The following is a 22,437-nucleotide window of genomic DNA, read 5'->3' on the forward strand; positions in this document are numbered from 1 at the left end:
TATCTGTACATATCTGGAGAGTAATAACATAAGAACATAATACCCTGAAACACAAACCATCCATAAATATGGAGTAGGGGAATATAGGTCACTGCTTTCCACGGCCCTAATTGGGAATTGGTGTGTAAAATCACTGACTTAATGTGAGTCCCAGTGAGAAATACCCACAGGTAAAGCTGGACCAGGCTGGGCCACATCAGGAAAGCAAACCAGTGACTGCATGTCTAACTTTATAAGCATTTTTATTGTAGAGTGCAATTTGATACCTACCACAGAACAGTTCTGAAAAAGTTAAATAACTCAAATGGCTAAAGATGGCTCTGGGTAAAATACTGCATCAGTCTCAGAAGAACAGAGTCTAAGCTTAGAAATAATGTCTTTTAATGCTTGGGTTGACCTTTCGGGGTCTTTTTTTTCCTGGTATATCTGTAGCTAAACCATATTTGCTAAAACAAAATTGCACATAATGAATAAAGAACTTTAAAACTATGTATCAGTTTACTTACATGGTCAAATATAATTATGCTGAACTGTAGTTCATTTAAGTCCCATCTTGAATAAAAACAGTGATGAAGTGCAAGCAAGGGAATTGCAGGGGCAGGCAGATTCATGCAAGGCACCCTCAGCACCCTCTGGTATCCAGCATGTTGTGAGCAGGAACAGTCTGCACTGTTTGAGACAAACAGCTGCTCTCTGTTTGCACAGACAAAAGTGCAATTGTTTTTCCATGTGTTTGGCTAGCTAAACAGAGCCTTGGCTTTAATGCAACATGCTTCCCGAATCATTCCCTTACACCATGAAAGGAAGCCACTTTGTGTCTTGAGCAGCAGCAAGCAAAGACACGGAGAGAGAAGTGCAAGCAAGAGTCTTTAGACCAGCAGCTGGGGAGCAGCAGCATCCTTGAGGTGCTCAGGGCAGAGAGTTGAGATAGCCTGGACTTGTAAAAACAACCTCATCTGAGGAACTCTCCAAGTAATCAATTGAAATGAGTATTGCAACTAAACCAAGTACTACAAAATGCTTTTCATCCTCAGCTGAGAGCAGAAGTAGTTCAAAATGATAGCTTTTTGCTGAACTGGCCTCTAATTCTATGTCTTTCTTACAGACACTTAGGATAACCTTTTCAAGATTTCAGGCATTCTGCTGATCAGTTTTTCAGATGACAGCAGTCTCTTTAGAGAGGCTGGGCTACCTGGGAATGAGCTGCAATAGCCCATAACAGCTCAGGCATGGGGAGATCCCAGCTGCCCCATCAGGATCTCGCCATTCAATGGCCTATAGACCACACAGGAGCTTGGAAGCTGTAACAAAGCACAAGCACAGCCATGTTCTACAGTGCTGCTGTCTCTCTTTCTGAATGGTTACAGCTGTAAGACTCCAGAAAAAACCCAGAAAACACTTTGATAAAGGCAGGGTTTTCAGATATCTGGGTTATCCTGTCATAGAACACCACTTACTTGAAAAGAATTTTTAAAACTATAATTTATTAAAATAATGTGACTAAACTTAGAAAATTCACTGTTCTCCAATAATGAAGCTGCAGATTTGGGGGTTTTTTGTATTTGTATTTCCTATTGATGAGAAGGAGCCAACACACAGACACAAGTACAGTGGGTCACTTGTTGCCCAAGACCATTTTTAGGTGACAGGCCTACAAACAAGTTCAGTTCTAAAGTCAACCACAGCATTGTGAATGTGGAAAATGGAGCTCTGAGATATTATGAAACTTGCTGTACTCACATAAGGTTTCAGTTGTTGTAAAGAGAAAAAAAATTATTTTATTGCCCAGTTAAACTCTCTCTGTTAAAAGAGTGTTTAGGAAAAATCACATAGAGGCATTGGAAACCTAATACTTCTATGCAGGCTAAAATTTGGGTCTGGGATAAGCAAGTAAAACCTTGTTAAACTTGTGTCCTGTAAGTTTGGCAGAGGGGAAGATGTTAAAGGAGAAATTCAAACTCAAAAAGTTGAACTCACTATTTTTATATTTCACCTGGGAATTCCCACTGTCTTAATTCCTTTCTCTATAGTGAGCAACATGGATCCTGTTGTTCAAAAGCAGGTCTGACAATCATGAAAATAATTTTTCTCTGTTTTCTTTTGTGTGTGCAGTTTGCAGCTCACATCCTGCTGGCGTGATGTTTGCGTCAATGTTCCCAACCGCATGGTGGGGCGTCTTTCCCCTCATATCTCAGTGTGTGACTTTTCACACGCCAAGTTTTGATTTCTTCATCATAGAACAGTTCCAGATAGTCACAGCAAGCACCTGGTCTCTAGCACCAGATTAAGGTGGCTGAATTTTTAGTCAATTTTATATCCACTGGCTCAGAAGAACAGAGGCTCATGATCCACTGAAGCAAGCACAGTCCCAGACCCAACTACCTGGTGGTGGCCGTGCACTCTGAAGCTTGTGCACAAGGGTGGGGTTCACTTAACCTTCCAAAACTGCTTCAGAAGTTCTGCAGCCTCAGAAGAGATTTCTTCAAAACAAACTTATACAACTCTGTGGACAAAGAAGCAAGGCAAACCAAGGAAACAAACAGAAAAAAACGGAAATCCACCAAAAAAAGTAGGAATGTAGGATGAAATTCTGACATGTCAGAAGATAACAGGAGCTTTATTATGGCTTTAAAAGAACTAAAATTTCACAATGAAGAGTCTACTGATTTATTACTGAAAAATGGAGCAAAACAGGAGAATTTTTGTAAAGATCAGCAGAGACTGGAATGTGGTAACATTGGAAATAGAAAGTGTCTGTCTGCAGAGTACTTACAACCTGGGCAGGGATGTCACAAAGAAAGTATCTGGAGTCAACACAAACACAAATTTCAGGAGGGGGAGAAGGATGACTTAGAAAGATGAGAGCTGTACAAACTGACATTTGAAACCTGGGGAGCTGTAACTTTGCTGTATGGGAGTCACTGGGCCCAGTCTGCAAAATCTCTGAGACTGGAAAACCTGGATCTTATGCTGTGAACCACACCTCCCACAAGGAAACAAAGAAACTTTAGTAAACTTATCTGTACAGGTGCCAAAACAGATCTACTCATCAAATGTTTTGGTTATGTTTGAGAATATGTCAGATTTTCTGAAATTTTCCATCTCTATTTAAACCCAAACCACTTTACAAAAATTCTGGTGGGAAATGGTCAGTATTGCACAGAGGGTTTGTGACAGGAAAAGAGGAGAATCCAAATCCAAACTGTGACTTCCTTGTGGCTACCATGGGGCAGGTTCACCAGTGGAACAGTGTCTCCAAGAGTTTCTCGACACAGAGGTTCAGCAATGACAGGGCTTCCAACACAGAGAAGGAATAAAATGGACAGAGCAGCTGATGCAGTGAAGGGGCATTAGAGAAAGATCTAATCCTGCACTGGGATTCCCAATACTGAGGAAAACACTTCCATTATTTCAATCAACCTAAAGACACTGTGCTAGTGCAAAGGATGGTCAAGGACATAAAGACTCTGTTGTTGCACTTGTAGTAGCCTGCAATGAAAGCAAAGGAGAAATTTGCCAAGCCTTGTCTCCTTCTGGCAACTAAACAAAGTTCTGGCAGTGACACACAATGCAGCTTTCAAAACTACCTTCTTCTTCAGTTAGAGAAGACTCTACTTTGGTGAGAGGGCTGAATTCACAGAACTCCCAGACAAGAGGATATGCAATGCAGTTTTCTGCCAAGTCCTCACAGAACCATGTTACTGTGGTAATTTTCATGGCATTAATCCCAGTACAGTAAGAGTAACATGGTTCTAGGGTAGGTCCAACCTGTGTAGAACTGGTAAAAAGATTCACTCTAAAAATTTGGGAACTACTCATTGAGTTTAATTAAATACACACAGGGAAAGTGGAAACCCTGGGACAGTTAGGAAGGCATCACCACAGCTCATCAGCAAACTACATGAGCAAATGATGACCACAGACAAAGAAGAGAAGGCAGACACAGAACAGGAACACCCAGGCACAGACTCATTCACTGATCAGGAAAGCACAATGAGTGCTATACATGTTAAAAAGTTGTCAAGCACAACCAGTCAAGAACTCGTTTTTCATGGCAGAGCTTATTATTTTCACATTCACAAATATTTGACCTCTTCCAACTTCTGTTGAATCATTATGCTACTGACTAGCACAGCCTTACTGACTTTTTCTTTAGTGTCTTTTAGAAAGATTTCCACTAAGGATTAAATAAATAATAATGAAAAAGCTATCCAAACTGTTCATCAAACTGTTCTACATTGTGTTCACTGTTGCTTTGCTCTTAACACGTCCTAATGTCCTGGTCCTGCACTTGAGGAGGAACAACCCCATGCAGTACAGAGTGGGGGCCAACCTGCTGGAAAGCAGCTCTGTAGGGAAGGACCTGGGGGTCCTGGTGGATAACAAACTGTCCATGAGCCAGCAGCATGTCCTTGTGGCCAAGAAGGCCAGTGGTATCCTGGGGTTCATTAGGAAATGCATTGGCAGCAGGTCAAAGGAAGTGATCCTGCCTCTTTACTCTGCCCCAGTGAGGCACATCTGGAGGGCTGTGTCCAGTTCTGGGCTCCTCAGTACAAGACAGACGTGGAACTCCTGGAGTGGGTCCAGTGGAGGGCTACAAAGTCAGTCAAGGGTCTGGAGAATCTTGCAATGAAACGTTGAGGGAGCTGAGCCTAAGCCTCAAGAAGAGATGACTGATGAAGCTCATTAATGTCTAGCTAAATGGTGGGTACCAAGAGGATGGGCCAGGCTCTCACCAGTGGTTCCAAGCAATAGGACAAGAGGCAAAAACTGAAGCACAGAAAGGTCTACTTGAACACAAGGAAGGACTTTAATGTGTAGCGATCATGCACTGGAATGGATTGACCAGGGAGGCTGTGGAATCCCCCTTACTGGATGGGCCCAGTCCTGTGCAGTGTGCTCTAGGATAAGCCTGCTTGAGATGGGAGATGACACCAGGTGACCCACTGTGGTACCTTCCAACATGACCCATTCTTTGATACTATGTAATGTAACAACCGCTCTTCTCAAGCATGATCTCAATGATATTTGAGGCTAATGCTACCTGACTCGGTTCACTCTCCAATCTCTGTGATGGATAATAGCAGATAAAATCTGAGGTCCTGGTTACTGCTGCATAAAGTGAAAGACAGAGTCAAAACATCTTTCAATTTTCTTTGGTTTTGCAAAACCAGACTGATTTTGTGGTAAAAAATCAAATTTTCTTAAAATTAGATTTTTCTAAAGTCATAGGTGCTTAAATACAGCTTCCACAATTCTGTAGAGAAGAATGGACCATTATACCATAGTTTATAAATAAATACTATCAGAAAATGAAGCACTTACAGACATGTGTTTGAAACTTATATATACATTTATATTCAAGCCCTACAGCAGTGGCATTCATTGTGAGTAGTGCTAGTGCATGTTTAGCTCTGCTGCTTCTCTATTTATGGACAAGCTATGAAAGCAGTTTGTCAGCAACTTCTTCTGAGTGTTCACATTACCAAATACATCCATTCTCAACTCACTCTAATGTAATTATCGAATTCGGCAGCAAGCCGATAACACAGCTAAAGGAAAATCCCAACCTGCCTCAGTGTTTTCATGCTGTAATTGAAAACAGATGGCAACTCGTGTAATTTATGCCTTTCTACAATCAGTAACATGTTAGTATAAGAATTCTAAGACTGAATTGCATCTGCTTCAACACCATATGCTAGTGCACAGCATAAATATTTATCCACGCCTACTCCATCTTCTCATTTAAAGCTCAATTCCATGAAAAAATGAAAGTACCCTTCAGATAGCTTCAATTAGCACTGAAGCATCCCTGGAGTGCTTTGAAGGGCTAGAGTCCCAGCATCAAACACTGAGGTATCTTCTCTTTCCTCAACTTCACAGAGAGGGTTAAATGGAGGCATGTACCTTGTGCCTTATTGATACAATATAAATCCCAGCTTTCAAGCTCCCTCTAGGGTGCCTTTAAGAGTCATGAAGAAGTTTCTCACCTACAATATCCACCATATCTCTTTCCCACTATCCTGTAAAAGCTGGAAATTGGACTTGGGATACTTTTTTTCCTGGGGGAAGGGTTTTTTTTAGGATTTTTAGACTGATTTATCTTGCTTGCCAAACAGTTATGCAATCCTCATGTTTGAGGTCAGGTTGGCAAGGACCATCTAACGAGTTTTGTGTTTCTCTGTAGCTTGAGGTACATTCAACTTCATGAGAATCTCACTGTTCAAATTTCTTCCAATTGCAGGAATATAAGGCATTGGCAAGTCCTCTGACATCACATGGTTTTGGGCTGGTTTTCACCCTGCTGGACACTTATAATGTGTGCCTTTTAGTCTTCCATGCTGTTCTTGTGGCAGTACTTGAATCCTTTGGAGCAATCAGATAGTACAGATGTCCTTTGACTGCATGAAATGGGCTTGATGACCCTGATGAAGTGACATCCATTGGCTTCTTGACACAGTGGCAACTCAATTGCACTTGAGGGTTGGTTCTTCTTCTGCTAGTGAAATCATTTGAGAAACTGGACCTGAAATAATCATTTGTGAATGAAGACAACAAATGCACAGGCAGAAAATGTATAAAGCTGATCTCCTCCCTGTGCCAGCTTTTAGAGATCAGGAGAGCAGAACCATTCTGAAAGGGTCCTGGCTGCACATTACAGTTCCCAAGCTGAGATCCAAACAGAAGGTGTGGTACCAGTGACAACATGTGGTCCTTCAAACTCCCTGCTGCTGAAATGAAGAAGAACTAGGCTTGAAAAGCTTAAACAGCCACTGGCAATTTGTATGATTTGAGGACCTTAGGTGTCACAGCTATAAATAGTAATTTGCTAAGAATCAGTTTAAGGCATCAGACAGCTTTCTATTAACAGTTTGAGTAGGGCACTGATTTCTCCAGCCAGTGGTAAGAACAGATGATCAGCAAAATGAGTGATTAATTTGTCTCTCTCACAAGCCTCATACTTAGCTAGGTCTGCTTGTTCCATCACACTCTGTTGCAGTTATGTCACACTAAATAACAATGTGATGCATAATTTAAGTCACTAGTTTGAAGTCAAGTTGTAACTTTTCAAATAATACTTTCACCTTAAAAGCAGAAATGAACTTAGAGAATAAATCACTAAAAAAAGAGAAAAAGAGTTTTACTGACAATAGCTGGCAGTATTTAGCAGTGTCATCTGCAGAGAACAGAATTTTTCAGCCAGTCAATAATGAATATTAAAGCAACTTGGGAACTTCAAAATCCTGCTGCTCCTGTCTGCACTGCTGATGACAGCAGACAGCTAAACAGAGCTGCAAATAACTTAGAAGAATGCACCACAACACTGACTCCTTTCATAGCCTTGTGTCACCTCCAGCTCCCACTAGTTAATGCACTTGCAGCAACCACTCTCCTCACAACACTGTCACAGCAAACATACTTCAGCAAACCGGGTCCAAAAATACTTTAATAAAGCTAATTGACTAGATATTTATTGAATTATTTTCTCAGCTTCACACCTGAAATTTCAGACTGTGGGTGGTAAACCTATTTACCAGCCCCAGAACAGGTACCAAATCCTAAAGCTTATAGCCTCTCACACATCTTCAGCAGATCATGCTGGTAAGGATTTTGTCAGAAATAAATTGTCTTAAAATTCCCCCAGAAGAGGATGTCACACATAAGGAGATGGCAAGTGGTGCCACGCTGAGGTGCACGTGTGTGACAGAGCCCAGGTGTCCCAGTGCCATGCCCAGGCACAGCCACTGCCGGCAGCCAGAGCTCTGTCCCCAGCTCACTGAGCTTTCTGCTCAGACTCCCAACTCACAGCACTTCAGAGCAGGCCAAGAGCCCAGACAAGCTCAAACTGAAAGCAAGCCACCACTAAGTGCAGCAGGCAGGTTGAGCCTGCAATGTTTACTGCTTTCTGTGACACATGGTAGAATTTTAAATGCACAAACCAAGGTCCTACAATGGCACCATGGGCAGCAGTCCTCTCTCACCACTATGTCCAGCATAATGCAAAGACAGGAAAATAGTGCTCTCCGAAGCAGGCAAGTGCAAAATCACAAGCTTTACAAATAAAGACGTTCTAAAAACAATTACAGTGGATACATCTCTCTAGGAGGAAAATCCCTGCTGCTACTGCCAAGAACTTTTCTACAAACTGCAACGCCAAGGCTTGGCTCTTCTTCAAATTCTTGCCCTTTTCATCATAGCCAACTTTCCTTGTTAGTGCTTCTTTGGTGCAGCACTCTTCTTGCAGACAAAAGCCTCTTGCACCAGCCCACCAGAAGTTACCATGCCCAGCCTGTTTTCAAAGTGCCCTTCCTGCAGCTTCCACACAGGGAAATGTTTAATTTCAAGGAGCCGTCATCTAAAGCCTGTCATTTGATTTCTTTAAATTTGACAGATTGAGGAGTTCTGTAAACAGATGGATTAAGTGACATAGATTTTTTTAAAATTTCAGATACTGCACTATGATTTACATACTTATTGCTATGGGAACATCTGACAAAAGCCCTTATTTTCAAAGAAAAACACCATCTCTTCACTAGGCTAAAGGTATTCAGCATTTCCAAAAATGTGGCAACAATTTTTGTGTCTAAAGAGGAGCTCATCTCATATACAGCTATAAATTTTTATGTGCAATTCTGCTCTGAAAAACCATTTCATGTAAAGATAACAGCTTTGAAAACAATCAGATCTGTCCTTGCGTAAAATCAAGGCAATATATCCCAGTTTTACAACACTACTTGTTCCTCTCAGGACAGTGAACTATTTGTGTTCTTCAATCTTGAATGGTTCAGGTAGACCTCTGCAACCCCATGGGATTACACATATGACACCACAGTGTTGCTTTTACAACTCAGGTTTCAGAATTGCTCCACTGTACTGCTAGTTTCTATATTCAAGAATAAAAGCTGCTGTAAAATACTAAGCTCCCAAGTTCAGGATCTAGAATATACACATGAATTAATAAATTATTTTTAAATTTAGGCCCTTTACATTTTAGGCAGGATCATTATTTGAAAATAACACTCTTCATATAAAAAATGTAACTGTATTTTATATTTAGGTGTTGTATAAAACATATTAAAAAACTTCCAGCTCACTCGGAACTCAAGCTTCTTTGCCAGCAGGATGTGTCTGGGTGCTGCATGTACCAACAAGCTCTGCAGCTGCCATTCCCTGTCCCAGGGGTTTTACCTACCTGTTCTAAAAAAAAAGTTTCAAAGACAGTATGTTCTTGAAAGTTCCATTGAAATAAAGAATCAGCAGCCAGAGAGCAGAAACCCCTGTCCTGCACTTGCTAAGGAGCTAACTTAATTTTCTTACTTTTATCTGTACTTAACATAATACTCGGCCTTTATTTTTCACTTTGTACAAGGCAGAGATTAATTCACAGATATATGCAGGATGTGATCCAAGCCCGCAGGTAAGTCAATGGGCTCTGCATTACAGTGCAAAAGCTAAAAGTGGAATGTGTATTTATTGATTCTTAAATCACTTATGAAGCTATTTCAGCTCTTTATGAAAGTATTATCCATTGTTCTTTCCAAATTGTCTTGAATCTTAACTGCTTTTCACTGAACAATAGGCTATGCTAGCTTTACTTTTACTAGGTATGTCTGACTTTGCCTGTTCCTATAAAGGCAAATTCCAGAAGGTGCATAACAACAGTCACATAAATTGTAAAGAGGGAAGCTAAAATTTTGCAGAGTTGAAAAAACATTGCAATTAAAAAAAAATCCATCAAAAAATAGCACCACCACCACCAAAACCTGACAACCACATGAATGAAAACCCACCTCAAAAAGGGAAAAGTTCAAGAGAACAACTTGGAAAGGATAATTGAGTCTCATGTGAAAAAGAGACTTCAAGAATCTCAAGGACAGAAGAAAAAAACAGGAGGGGGTTTAAAGACAACAGAACTCACCGTGCAGAAATGCCTGAAACTGAGACAAAGGCATTCAAAAGCACCTCTCCCTCCCCTAATACAGGCAGCCCAAGACCTTCACTAAGCAGCACAAATTTCCCTGGGAAATCATCCCATTTTGAGAACCTACCTTCATCCCAGCCGCGGCCGCTGGCCCACTGGGGTCCACAGCCTGGATGTGGCAGGGTTTGCTGCCCCGCACCACAAAGCCCCAGCCCACGGCATCACCAACGATCTGGAAAGAAGAAAGGACATCATCACTTTCAAGCAGCTCCATGAAATTCAAGGGGGCAACTTCTAAATGGTCCAAGACGTCATTTCAACATCTCTGTACTTCCAACACATAGTAGAGTACAGGCTGCTATGTCGCTCATAGGAAAGGCTCTACCCGAGTGATTCCTCTTGCTTTTAATGAAGTTTCTTTGTTGAACTAGGAGACTGTAAAAGCAATGCTCCCAATGACTAGGTTCAGGAATGTTTTTAAAGAAGGGCTCCAAAAATTTCTGTTAGTCAAATTTTCTGTCCCATCATGTAGAAAGACCCTGCTAGAAAAGTTCGGTTTGGGTAGGTGATCCAGTCCTGCAGAGCAGGAACACCAAGTCCAGATGAGTTTGTGTAATACAAATCTTATTGGCTTTATGCAATTTTACACCCCTTTTACGTATCACACTGGCATAAAGACAGAACAAACAAGTGCTGAATCAGACCTGAAATTTGTGGAAGTACTGATAATGGAGTTTGGGATTTTGAAGTATAAATCTCAGCAAATACAAATAAGCTCTAATTATCCCACCAGAAAATGTCTGTTTGAATTGCCCATATGCATATAACATGCAGAAAATAAAGAAAAACACTGGAGACGTACCGTAAAAGTTTTTCTAACATATGGGGCTCCAGGCATCAAGAGCTCATCAGCAGTCACAGGTCTCTTTAATACTGTGGAGGTACAGAAATGAATATTCAATAAAAACACTCCTCTGGAATTTCTCCTAATAAATCAGATACATTGTTGGGATACATCTTTTTGGCCCCACTTCCCATACATGCTTTCCATTCTTGCTGGCTTGCTTGAAAGCAGTAAAAGAACCAAGGAAAAGCCCACAGAATAACACTGAGTATAAATGCTGAGAACTTTGGAAAACTGGGGCATTTAGCCAACAGACTTTGTTGTCTGCAATCAGAATCCCCTAAACACTATCACAAAACTCAGAAGTGGCTTTTCCTGTGTCCAGTGTTGAAACAAGTGACCCACCTTCCTGGCACAGAACAGCTTTCCTTCACAGCTCACTGTGTGCTTGTTAGGTGTTCTCTGCTATTTCATCTGAGTTGGGTTTGAATCACAGAATTGAATAGCAAGAAAATCCTGCTTGAGTGAGGAATTATCTCAAGAGACTTCTGCAACTGTAGGCACAGACCTACTACTCCCATCTTATCCAGGGACAGACAAGGTAACCTACAGGTGTCTGGGATTTTAAATGACAGGAAATACCAGTAAGTTTCTGCAGGTCCCCATTGCCTTCCCATGTAATGGCATAATTTTCCTCCAAACAAATTAAATTTGAAGTTCTGCCAGATCAAATCAATACCATCCTGTGTACCACTTCTTATCTGTCCATAAATGCTTCAAAGACAAAGTATAACATAAAGACATATTCTGTTCCCCCCATTTGCCTGCTTCACCCTTAATATTATGGCTGTTTTTCTTTTAGTGATAAATAATTTTGACAGTGTCTGTCTTTTCAGTCACAAGTGGGAGACAAAATTTCTCACAGATGGTATTTGAAGATGTTCTTGAGTTTCTTAATGACATTCATGGGAGCAGGGAGAATTCTAGCAGACAAACCAATATCTTTGGTTTTTTTTAACCTTCCCATGCATTTTGATGAACTGTCATTTACCCAGTGCTGCACTTTGCAGAGCATGTCTGGTCAATGTGAAAAAACTGAATGATTGTACTCATTTGAGAAGTCAGAATCTGATAAATCATCCACATACGGCTCTTTTATGTGTCTCTCTTCATTATACCTCCAGATTTTTTTTTTTTGATGATTGCTTTTCTACATGATTGGTCAAGTCATGACCTGGGTTTTTTAAGTGCTTGCCTGCAAGCAAGCTCGTCTGACAACAAATACACCTCTGCCTTGTGTTTATCAGCATGTAGTTCAGTAACACACTCTGGGTCTGGTTAGCAGGAAGCTATTTGTGAACAAAATCTCCTTATAGTGAGCAGAGGATTAAGAATTACTTGTAACATTTACATCTGACAGCTTTATATTAACCTGTGCAAGCTGATGTGTGGATCTGTACTTGTGCTCTGGGAGAAATAGCCCTACATTGTCAGTAATTCTCTAATTCTTAAAAATCAGTCTGTTTATAAGCCCACTGCTGTCTTCTTTCTGTTAAAGCTATTCACAGTTTGAAAACTAGTCCTAGAGGAAAGTTTCTTCTAAAAAAATCATGCAAGGGCAATGTCATCCTATTCTTTTTCTTCCAGTATTGTGTAATCAGCTGCATTAAAATAAACTTGTTCTCACTACTCATGGGCTGACACTTCATATAAAATCAGAACCATAAATGAACAGAATTGTTGGCATACTTTAGATAACACAAACATTTATGGGTAGCACATGAATGCTATTTTATCTGTCCCAGAAAATTTTCCAGGATGTAATTAATGTACTGGGCAAAAAGAGCTCCCCATACAAAAGCTACCACAACATTTCTGCAAATTATACCTGAGAGATATTCTGCCAAAATATGATACTGTAGCACCCTTTCTCTAGGGGCAAGCCCCTTGCATGAAGGGGTGAGCATACTGGAAGGTGGTGCTGAGCATCCAACAATAACACATTCCAAGGATGCAATGGCCACTAGAACTGACAGCATCTCCTCTGCTGGGCAGCAGGTCTGCTGGAGGGGTTATCCTACTGAGTCCTTCCAATTATTTTAGTTCAGAGCTTCATACTGAATTCCCAGCAGAGCTTAAGCAGAGGGAAGGAAATGTGCTAAAAGGAAAGAGAGGGGAAAATATCCTTCCCTTTCTGATGGCCACTCTGCTCAGCAGGAATGAAATGCACTTTAGTTCACTCATCTCCAGAGTAAATGGTTGATGTTTTGAACAGCATTCACCTCGTGCTTGAGGCACTCTCCTGTAATCACTTCAAATGCCAGCATCCCTCGGAAAGCAAAGATTACACATATCCACTGAAGCCTTACCCCGCTGTACAGTACTCCCCGCACCACTGGCAGGGACTTGGTGAATTTGAAAAAATAAGGAGCTAAAAGGGCAGCAGCAACCCTGTTTGATATTCAGGGCTATTTCTGAGGGAAACAGAGAAGCTGAAACAATATCTATCTTGGTCTGTTTTTCCCTTCCCAGATGTACAGTAAGAAACAATTTTAAGTGAACTGTGGAAGAATGGGTGTGTTTAACCTTCCGGCGTGGGATAGGAAATCCTTTCAAAAGGAAAATAAGCTTCAATACTATTTCTACCTTCTGAAACAGATGAGTGTAAGACTTGAAACAAATTAAAATGTTCAAATTGTCTCTGACAGGCTGAAACAATGCTGCCTCAGTTTTTTTTAGAGCCTGCTGTTTTCTGAGGGGTGTTATTCCATAGCAGCTCAAGCAGTCACTGGATAGTTAAACTCTCCTCTGACTTGCACCAAAGGAATGTCTCTAGGAGATTTGAACTGGTTCAGAGCTTGGCAGTGAAGAGGCAAATCTAGGCCTCTGACTGCACGTAGTCCTAAGAGATAAACTGCAGCTCAAACCACAATTATGGACTTGACAGAGATTACTGGAGGCAGACGTCTGGCTTATGTTCAACAGGACTTCAGGCTAGAAGATGATAATAGTTCCCTCTGGCCTACAAAACCTGTGACACTGTGAATTTTTAATGTATTCTTGGAAACAGAGGCTTAGGCGTGACGATAGGCATTCTTCATGTCACCTTCTCCCTATAGAGATGTCTGCACCCTGGCTGCTGTGCATGGTAAACCATGCTGGTGCTCACCAGATTTGGGGTTGCAGAGCACAGGGGGACTGCTGCTGAGCGTGGGGCTGCTGCTGAAGTATCCACTGCTGCCACAGCTGCTCATGCTGCTCCTCCGCACTGCCGACACGATCTTTATCTCCTTGGTGGGACTCACTGCAAGCAGAGAGAAAACACAGAGAGAAAGGGAGATAGTAGCAGTTATTAGGCCATTTCCCTGTTTCTTTAAAAAAAAAAAAAAACAGCAACAAGCCATGCTTACACTGACAACACTGGGAATGAGTTAGTGTGTCCTACATTGTTAGAAGTCACTGCATGAGAGTAATGCTGTAACTAACAGTATGGCTGAACTGTTCCCATTGCAGTGTCTTCTAAGAGGCATTCCAATATAGGGAACTACATTTTTCCAGTTTTCCTTTCCATTCTTTCAGTTCTTACTAAATATTACTGTACACATATGCTGCAGGGCTCCTTCCCCTCACTTTTAATATTCTTGAAAACTCCCCATAGAATGTATGACAAATTATTTTGAGTCTGGGGGACTTTAACCAGTTCAGTTTGAACACGGACCCCAAATTTTGATCAGCATCTGAAATGCTGTTGATACAGATGCACCCCAGGGAGCTGTAGGTTTGGTAAAATGAGTGAATGGACAATCCCTATGAACAGGGACATATAATACTCAGCCCTGCTTTTTTTTTAACACTGAAACCCTTTGTCCAAAACCAATTTTTTAATACTCCATGGAGTCACTCTACTGGCAGCAGTATAATTAATGAGTCACCTGAGAGAAAACTGGTGTGTTTCCTGTTGTCATGGTTCTGCTTGCGCAGGCAAAAAGGGCTGTCATGGCTCTCTGGCATCAGGCGAGATTTCTCAGTGAGGAGCTCCATTAATCGCCGCCGCCGGCGGAAATTCATTCTGCACTGGTAGAGCAAGTTGCTGTCCATAAAATGGTGCTTGTTGGACACTAGGGAAAAAGATGGATACAAAGTCTATGCCTGGTAGGCATAGAAAGAAATCCAAGCCTACCCATGTGCAATTTGTGCACTAGAGACCTTGCTGTAAGGATGCAATGCTCAGAGCTCTCCTCTTCCCCTGTGCAGCCTCAGAAAGAGAAGGAAGGTGGCCAACTTCACACAGGTGGCTTCAATATACACCCTTTACAGCAGCAATAGCAAACTAGGAATTGTAATGGCAAATGCTGAGAAGAATCTTTTACATTACTTTGATTAATGATATGTACTTCTTATTGCCCAGTGGAAATAAAAGTACCTCTCTGGGACAGGTTGCATAATGGCCCATCTCTGTGCATGATTCCTCTGTAAGCCTTGCTGCTGCTGGCCCCACAGACCAGACTCAGCTCCTTACAACAAGTTTTGTGTAAATTCATCAGTAAATTCATTTATGTCAAGTTTTGTGTAAATTAATCAGTCTAGGGCAGACTCCAGAGATCTGTCCAACTACCTTGTCCAGAGCTACAGGGAGCAAAGAATCAAGACCTGTGTATTTCCTCTGTCTTGTTCACCACAGACACTGTGTCCCAGACATTTCCTGCAGGCCACTTCCCCCCTTCGCACGGATACACAAGGTTTGGGAACAGGCACCTGGCCAAAAGTCATTTCTTACATAATAAAGAAAAATCTTAATTGCAACCTGTATTGACACAGAGAGCAAACCCCAGGCTGCTGGTGTCAGAGCAGGAGCACCAAGCCTACTCTCAGAGTGCAACATCACTATAACATCTACGTCTTCACTGCCACCAATGCTGTGATGAAAAATGCAGTAGTTGGATGGAGCTCTGTGCCAGGTCCTGAAAGTGCTTTGACTCCTGCAGGTCTTGATTGCAGGAAATCTCTCCAGAGTACTCTGCATGTAAAATAGCTGCAGTAGGTGTTTGGCAGCATTTTTCTCCATTTTTACCCAGCTTCTGTGATCACATTCTGCAGAAATAATTTCCCACAGTTGACCTTTTCAATGAAGAATCCAGATTCTGGATTTTCCTTGTTTATAAATTGCATTTCTTGCAATACTGAATTGTAAGAACTGGTGGGCTGTAGATATTTATGTTTAAAGTGTAAAGAACAACACAGGTGTGCACTGAGGTCAGTCAAGTCTATGATTACTTGTCTCAGTCACTTGGCCTTCTACTGCAGACACAGAACTTTTGCCTTTCTCTTTGCTCTGCCCAATACATGGGGTCCAAAAACCAGCAGAGTCCAAGGTTCTACACAGGAACCAGAGCCTGGAGCCCTGCTGGCTGCTTTCCTTTCATTCACATCCCCAACACAGTCTTCCTTGCTCTCATCCCTTCTGAACACTCCCTATGTATCAGGTTACTCTCCATGGAACTACAGAACTACACCACACATGACAATCTTCCAAAATAGGCTGTATTTACACATAAACTGCTGGTAAGCCGTTTGATGTTTGTGAGCTCCAAGAGGAAAGAGTCCAATCCAGTCACCTCCAGGGATGTCAAATCACCCAGACAATAAGGAAGATGCCAGTCCTAGATATGGTCCTCAGGGCACTGTCTTCTATGTGGATGCAGAAACGGCCATATGAGGTCAGACCATCTTGCAAAGAAGCGTGTCCCTTGCCTGCCTGGGTCACTCTCAGAGAGACCACTGCCTGTACAAATGGACTTCTACCTTTGGGACAAGGATAATCAGCACACAAGAACTTTCTGAACTGCACATGCTGGTGCTCAAGCTGCCACACAGGCCACTGCCCCAGTCGCATGGCATAGGCTGTAAGGCATCCCTTAGATTGCCTGGCTCTGTCAAAGATCTTTGGAAGAGCCAGTGCCACTTGGCTTTTGTCTGCTCCCTTTTGATGCTGAATCTGTTGGGTCCTCAGGGATGCAAATTGGCTTTGTTAAGTCAAATTTAGCACCACAAGTACCTCCTAACAGTGTTCTGACACATTAATTATTGCAGGCACACACTGCTGCTGTGCTCCCCATTTTGGATACATGTCATATGCAATACTATTAAACAGCACTTACTAACAATCACTATTTTTGAAGAACGGAAGTAGAGGAGGAGAAATCTGGCAATCTGCCTACATCTCCCAAAGGATTTGCTATCAGAGGCAGAGTTTGTGCGTAGGTGTTTGCAGCTACCAGTTTCATTTTAAGATCACTAACATAATAAGTAAAAGTAGCAATATCTTCAATATCTTACCACATGATTAGAATAACCTAATTTAAAGACAAAAAAAAAATTTTGAGGCCATCTCAAACTCAGTCTTAAAAAGGCAAGCTTTACTTATTCAGCACTATTGTGATTCATAATCTTAAATGAAAGAGGACTCCACAAATGCTTCCTTGGAAATAGGGCTGCTGTGGCCAACCACTCGCAATGTAAGAAATATCAGAAGGGTTTCTGAGTCAGGTTAAATATTATGACACCACCGTTTTTAACGCAAGTTATTCTGTTGTTTGTATCATTAACTGAAGTGCTCTGACAGTACTCAGAAATTATGATAATCAGAGATAAACACACACTCGTGCTGCAGACATTGTAAGCACTCTGAAATTCAAGAATTACTGACCATGAAACTAGATAATGTAAACCTTTTTATGCCATGATACTGAACACATCTTAGAATAACAATACTTGTTTTGAATTAAATATTGTAATATTTATATAATTAAACTAGCAAGGCTTAGCTTTTCCACTGAAGTAATTAATCTCTGCTGTAATTATTTCAGTGCATATAAGGGAAAATTTTTATACAATAGATGAGTGCAAGTGGAAAAGCTAAGTCCAATGACTGTGTGTTGGAGAAGATTTGTATATGATTTATACAACAAAGGATTTCTAGCCAAAATGCTTAGGACATGTAGCATCAGTATAGAATTTGGTGTGCTTCTTGACTTTCATATTTTAACCTCCTCATTTCTAAGGATAGTTCACATATCATGTGCTTCTAACATCATGAAATTTTTTACATATTTAAAAATAAGCTAAAAATATAAATAGGAGCAATATGGCTCAGACTGTCTCCTTGTGCATACATCCTCAAATAAAGTCACCAAAATTATTACTGTGCCTCATGGGGCTTTCTTTTTTTGTTAAATCATCTGAGTTATTCATGATTTGTGATTAAATGTCCAGGCTGTGACTCTGCCTAAGGATGAGTGTATATGGAAAGGTGTGGAAAAAGGAATTTCCACACCATGGATCAGAAGGAAGAAGTTGAGGAGGGGGAGGCAGATGTGTGTGCTGGCTGCCTCTGAAAGCACTTCTCAGGTGCAGTGGCTGGCTTTAAGCAAGAGGAGAAGTGAAACATGCCCAAATCAGAGTTCTGGGACTGTTGGATGCAGAGCACACATAGAGGTTGGGTTTGTTACACTGGCAGCTGCTGGGTGAGAGGTACAGGTGCAGTCACGGCTGCTCAGCCCAACTGCTTCAGCAGCCCACACTGTGCTGCCAGCAGCAGAGAAAAGGGGGAGTGACCAATTTCCAAACCAATGGCACAATGCTGAGAGGGTTGCACAGACTTGCCCAGGAGCAGCTTCTTTAAAGGTAATTTAGAGGTTGTTACCTCTGGATGTTGACTCAGAGCCAGTAGCAGATAAACTTGTGGCAGCTGACAAGGCTCTTGCTCCAGGTATCTCTCATGAAAGTTGCTGTTCTAGAAAGGGATTAACATTACTACTCCTGAATTAGTTCACTGCCTGTCATAGTGCAGCATAGAAAAGCAAACTGGCACCCAATTCAGGTTGTTTTTAAGAGCCAAGCCACGGCTGATGAGTGTCAGGACCCCTACATTATGGATGATGCAAAGAGCAAGGTGGGGTGGCTTCATGTTTCTTGCTCCAGTTTAATTCAGGGCTGTTCAGGTGGCAACATGTTCATGTTGCAATGTGCACCTTATGCAACAGAAAGAAATGCACCGAAGAGAGCAAAGTAAAAATATGGCAATTGGAAACCTCCAAAACCATCCAAGTATACAAGAGCATTTACTGTCCTGGAAGGAAAGGCACCAACACTAACATATACTCACCAATGTCAAACTTTGGAGGTAGAGTCATAACCCCCCAGCCTGATCTCCCACGTACACAGGCCACAAAATTTCTCCCAGAAAAAGAATTTAACAATTATCTTTTAATCTTACAAAAAATTTAGTCTACTCATGCTTTAAAGCATTTATTGACCACTTTACTCTTCCTTTTACAACCTATTCAAGCCTTCAGTCATTTGCCCTGACAGAAAATAAAGTTTCAACTCAAAGCTGAGTTTGCTTAACCTTAGCTGCTAATCCCTGGATTTTGTCATGCCTTCATTAGAAAGTTATGCACGATCTGGTCAAAAATCTTAGCAAAGAAGTTTATGAAGAGATGAAGCCAACTCTCAAACATATCTTTTATCAGCTAAATCAATGCTACCCCCTAAATTCTGACCTTTTTTAGCCCTTCTGGAGACCTCTTTGGAACTTCTAAAAATCCACATATCAGAACAGCATACCCACAATTACAGCCTCACTCCCCTTTTCTCACTGGGTATTGTTCTTTTTGTACATCCCAGGCCAATCATTATTACTGCACTGTACTGCACAAATAGCATAAAATGGGAATAATTTGTGCCCTGCACAGCACAGCTCCACAGCAAGGAGTGGAGACTTTATTCTCCTTTCCTAGATGCATTGCCTTGTAGTTATACTATTAGCTATCAAAAAAAAAAAAAAAAAAAAAAATCTCTTTTGAGGTACTGACAATTTAATTAATAGAGTTCAATTAATTGTTTCCTGTCTCATATATCCTCAGAGTTTGCAAATTTCATTGTCAAGGATTTTAGCTGGTCATTCACCATTTATGTGACTGTTAAGATGAGAAAAATCAGAATATTTATTTTGGATTTCGTCTGTTTGGGAGCATTTAATGTTGCAGCTTTGGTGCTTCTACTTCCTGGCTGCTTCACAGTTTCTGTTCAGATACATAAAATATAAATAGTAACATCCATGCAAATCTTCTTTCAGCTTCTGATTCTGACATAAAATCCCAGGATCTGCATAGAGCTCAAACAACCTTTTCTTTTCCACTTTTTCAAGGAGGCTGATGCACAGCAGAGATAGAAATATTAGCTTTACACTGATTACATAGGACTGAGGGAGCTTTAGAAAGTACAAAAGCCTATTTTAATAAATGGTATGACTCATGCCTGAAAAATCAGGCCATTTTCATAACTGGCTTTTCCCCCAAATCCCTCCCACCACTTCAATTCCCCATGATTTTTAGCGCTGATAATCTGTGTACATCTCCACCGTGGTGATTAATGCTTTCTCCCAGCCGAAAGCCGCAGCCCCAGCAGGACACATCCAGTGAGGGACTCCAGCTGCTCTGCACGTCCCCACAACCAGCACTGTCACCAAGCAGGCTCCTGCCTGGAGCCAGGGAACGGCTGCTCCACGTTGAGGGAGCAAGGGAAGGAGATCAAAGTTATGAGGAGCCAGATGAGCAGCTTTTCCCAAGAGAGCAGAGGACACATTGAAGCGTGTGCTTGTTTGTGTGACAGTGTGCCTGTGCTAGGGTTAAGAGGAAGAGGCCATAAACATGAGCAGAGTGCATGGATTTTTCAGTGTGGATATGTCATATTTTTCTCCACCTAAACACAAAAGCAGCACTGATCTCTTTCCAGCAGTGCACAACACATTTCCAAGTCTTTGCACAAGGCAGCAGCCCCAGTCTATTCAAAAGTACATTTTATCTTTTTAATGAGGTAGTTTCTTCTATTAAAATGATGTGAAATGCAGTTTGATAGTTGCAGGAAATCATTCTAGACCTTCACTATTACTGGCTGCAATAGTCTGTGCCTTAATACAGCCAGTCACAGATGACCATATCAGTTTTGACCTCTAGAGTGGCAGGATATTACCCCAAAAGAGCAACATCATGCCAAGAACAAATGCAGGATGATGAGACATACACTGACAGGCTGCAGGGGCCGGCAGGGGCTCGGGGGTTATCTGAAGGAGAGCACAGCTGGAGCTGCTTCCACCTGCACCCAAAGTGTGCCCAGGGAAGGGTCTGGCTCCCCCTCCATGTAATTTTGCTTTCTCCCTCCCCTCTCCAAAGCAGAACGAGTGCTTAAAAGGGAAGGAAACAAATCACCACATAAAATACAAGTTCCTTAAAAAAATACCTCTCTCTATGGATAGCACACAGCTTGCTGAGCCAGCCTCCTCTGTGCCTCAGGCCTTTGGCCAGCATAGTTTTGGTCCCTTGCCAGAGAAACAGTGGAAGTGTGTGTCCACTTTGGCTTTCACAAAGAAGTGGTGAGTCCGCGGGCTTGGCAAAAAGTGACGCTGCTGAGAGCTGCAGGGCGGCTGCGCAGCGTTCAGCCAGCCCCAGTGCCCACCCTGACACAGTGCCCACCCCAGCCCCAGTGCCCACCCTGACACAGTGCCCACCCAGCTCACAGTGCCCACCCCTGCCACAGTGCCCACCCCAGGCACAGTGTCCACCCCTGACACAGTGCCCACCCCTGACACAGTGCCCACCCCAGCCCCAGTGCCCACCCTGACACAGTGCCCACCCCGACACAGTGCCCACCCAGCTCACAGTGCCCACCCCGACACAGTGCCCACCCAGCTCACAGTGCCCACCCTGACACAGTGCCCACCCAGCTCACAGTGCCCACCCCTGACACAGTGCCCACCCCAGCCCCAGTGCCCACCCCTGCCACAGTGCCCACCCAGCTTACAGTGCCCACCCTGACACAGTGCCCACCCAGCTCACAGTGCCCACCCCGACACAGTGCCCACCCCTGCCACAGTGCCCACCCCAGCCCCAGTGCCCACCCCTGCCACAGTACCCACCCCTGCCACAGTTCTGCCAGCCCCAGTGCTCACCCAGCTCACAGTTCAGCCAGCCCCAGTGCCCACCCCTGCCACAGTCCTGCCAGCCCCAGTGCCCACCTCTGCAACCGTGCCCACCCCAGCTCACAGTTCTGCCAGCCCCCAGCCCCAGTGCCCACCTCTGCCACAGCACCCAGCCCCCCCTGGGCTGCCCCTCTCCCACTGCCCTGACACACGTGTGCCTGGAGGAGAGTAACTGGCGCTTTATTCAGCACTGGACAATGCTTTTCCCACTCCACTCAAAGCCTTCCTGTTTTCCTGCTAATCTGGCACTGCAAATGCATTTTAATCATGGCACCTATTCAGATTAGTTTCCTTGTACACATTGATGAATTCCACCTGCTTGGATCTCCCACAAATCCAGGGAGAGAGACTACAGATGTTCAGTCAGCACAGGGCCCTGGATTGGGTCTTGGATTCTCTGCACTGTATAAACACAACACTTGCATTTCCACCTTTTAAGAATGTTTATATGCAACACAGACCATAGATAAGCCCACCTGTGCATGTATTCAACCATCACGTTAAACTCTTGGCAGTGCAGCTGTAGTAAATTGTATTTTTTTCTTATTTGGATTACAAGGAATTCACTTTGAACAGACAATGGATCTAAGCTTGAACTGCTCTTGTTTCCACTGATCCTCTTGTATAAAACTG

At 42.5% G+C, this 22,437-nt stretch overlaps 1 protein-coding gene across 1 annotated transcript in view; it reads right to left on the reverse strand.

Moving 5' to 3' along the window:
- DEPTOR (DEP domain containing MTOR interacting protein) overlaps positions 1–22,437 on the reverse strand; it is a 79,134-nt gene that overhangs the window by 13,423 nt on the left and 43,274 nt on the right. The window contains exons 6-9 of the mRNA XM_036406674.2: positions 14,699–14,884; positions 13,936–14,070; positions 10,785–10,855; positions 10,050–10,154 (exon numbers count right to left, since the gene is read on the reverse strand). Coding sequence (XP_036262567.1) covers positions 10,050–10,154; positions 10,785–10,855; positions 13,936–14,070; positions 14,699–14,884 — 497 coding nt within the window. The remainder of the gene's footprint in view (positions 1–10,049; positions 10,155–10,784; positions 10,856–13,935; positions 14,071–14,698; positions 14,885–22,437) is intronic.

Source organism: Molothrus ater, chromosome 1 (genome assembly GCF_012460135.2).
Source record: "Molothrus ater isolate BHLD 08-10-18 breed brown headed cowbird chromosome 1, BPBGC_Mater_1.1, whole genome shotgun sequence".
Classification (NCBI taxonomy): Eukaryota; Metazoa; Chordata; class Aves; order Passeriformes; family Icteridae; genus Molothrus; species Molothrus ater.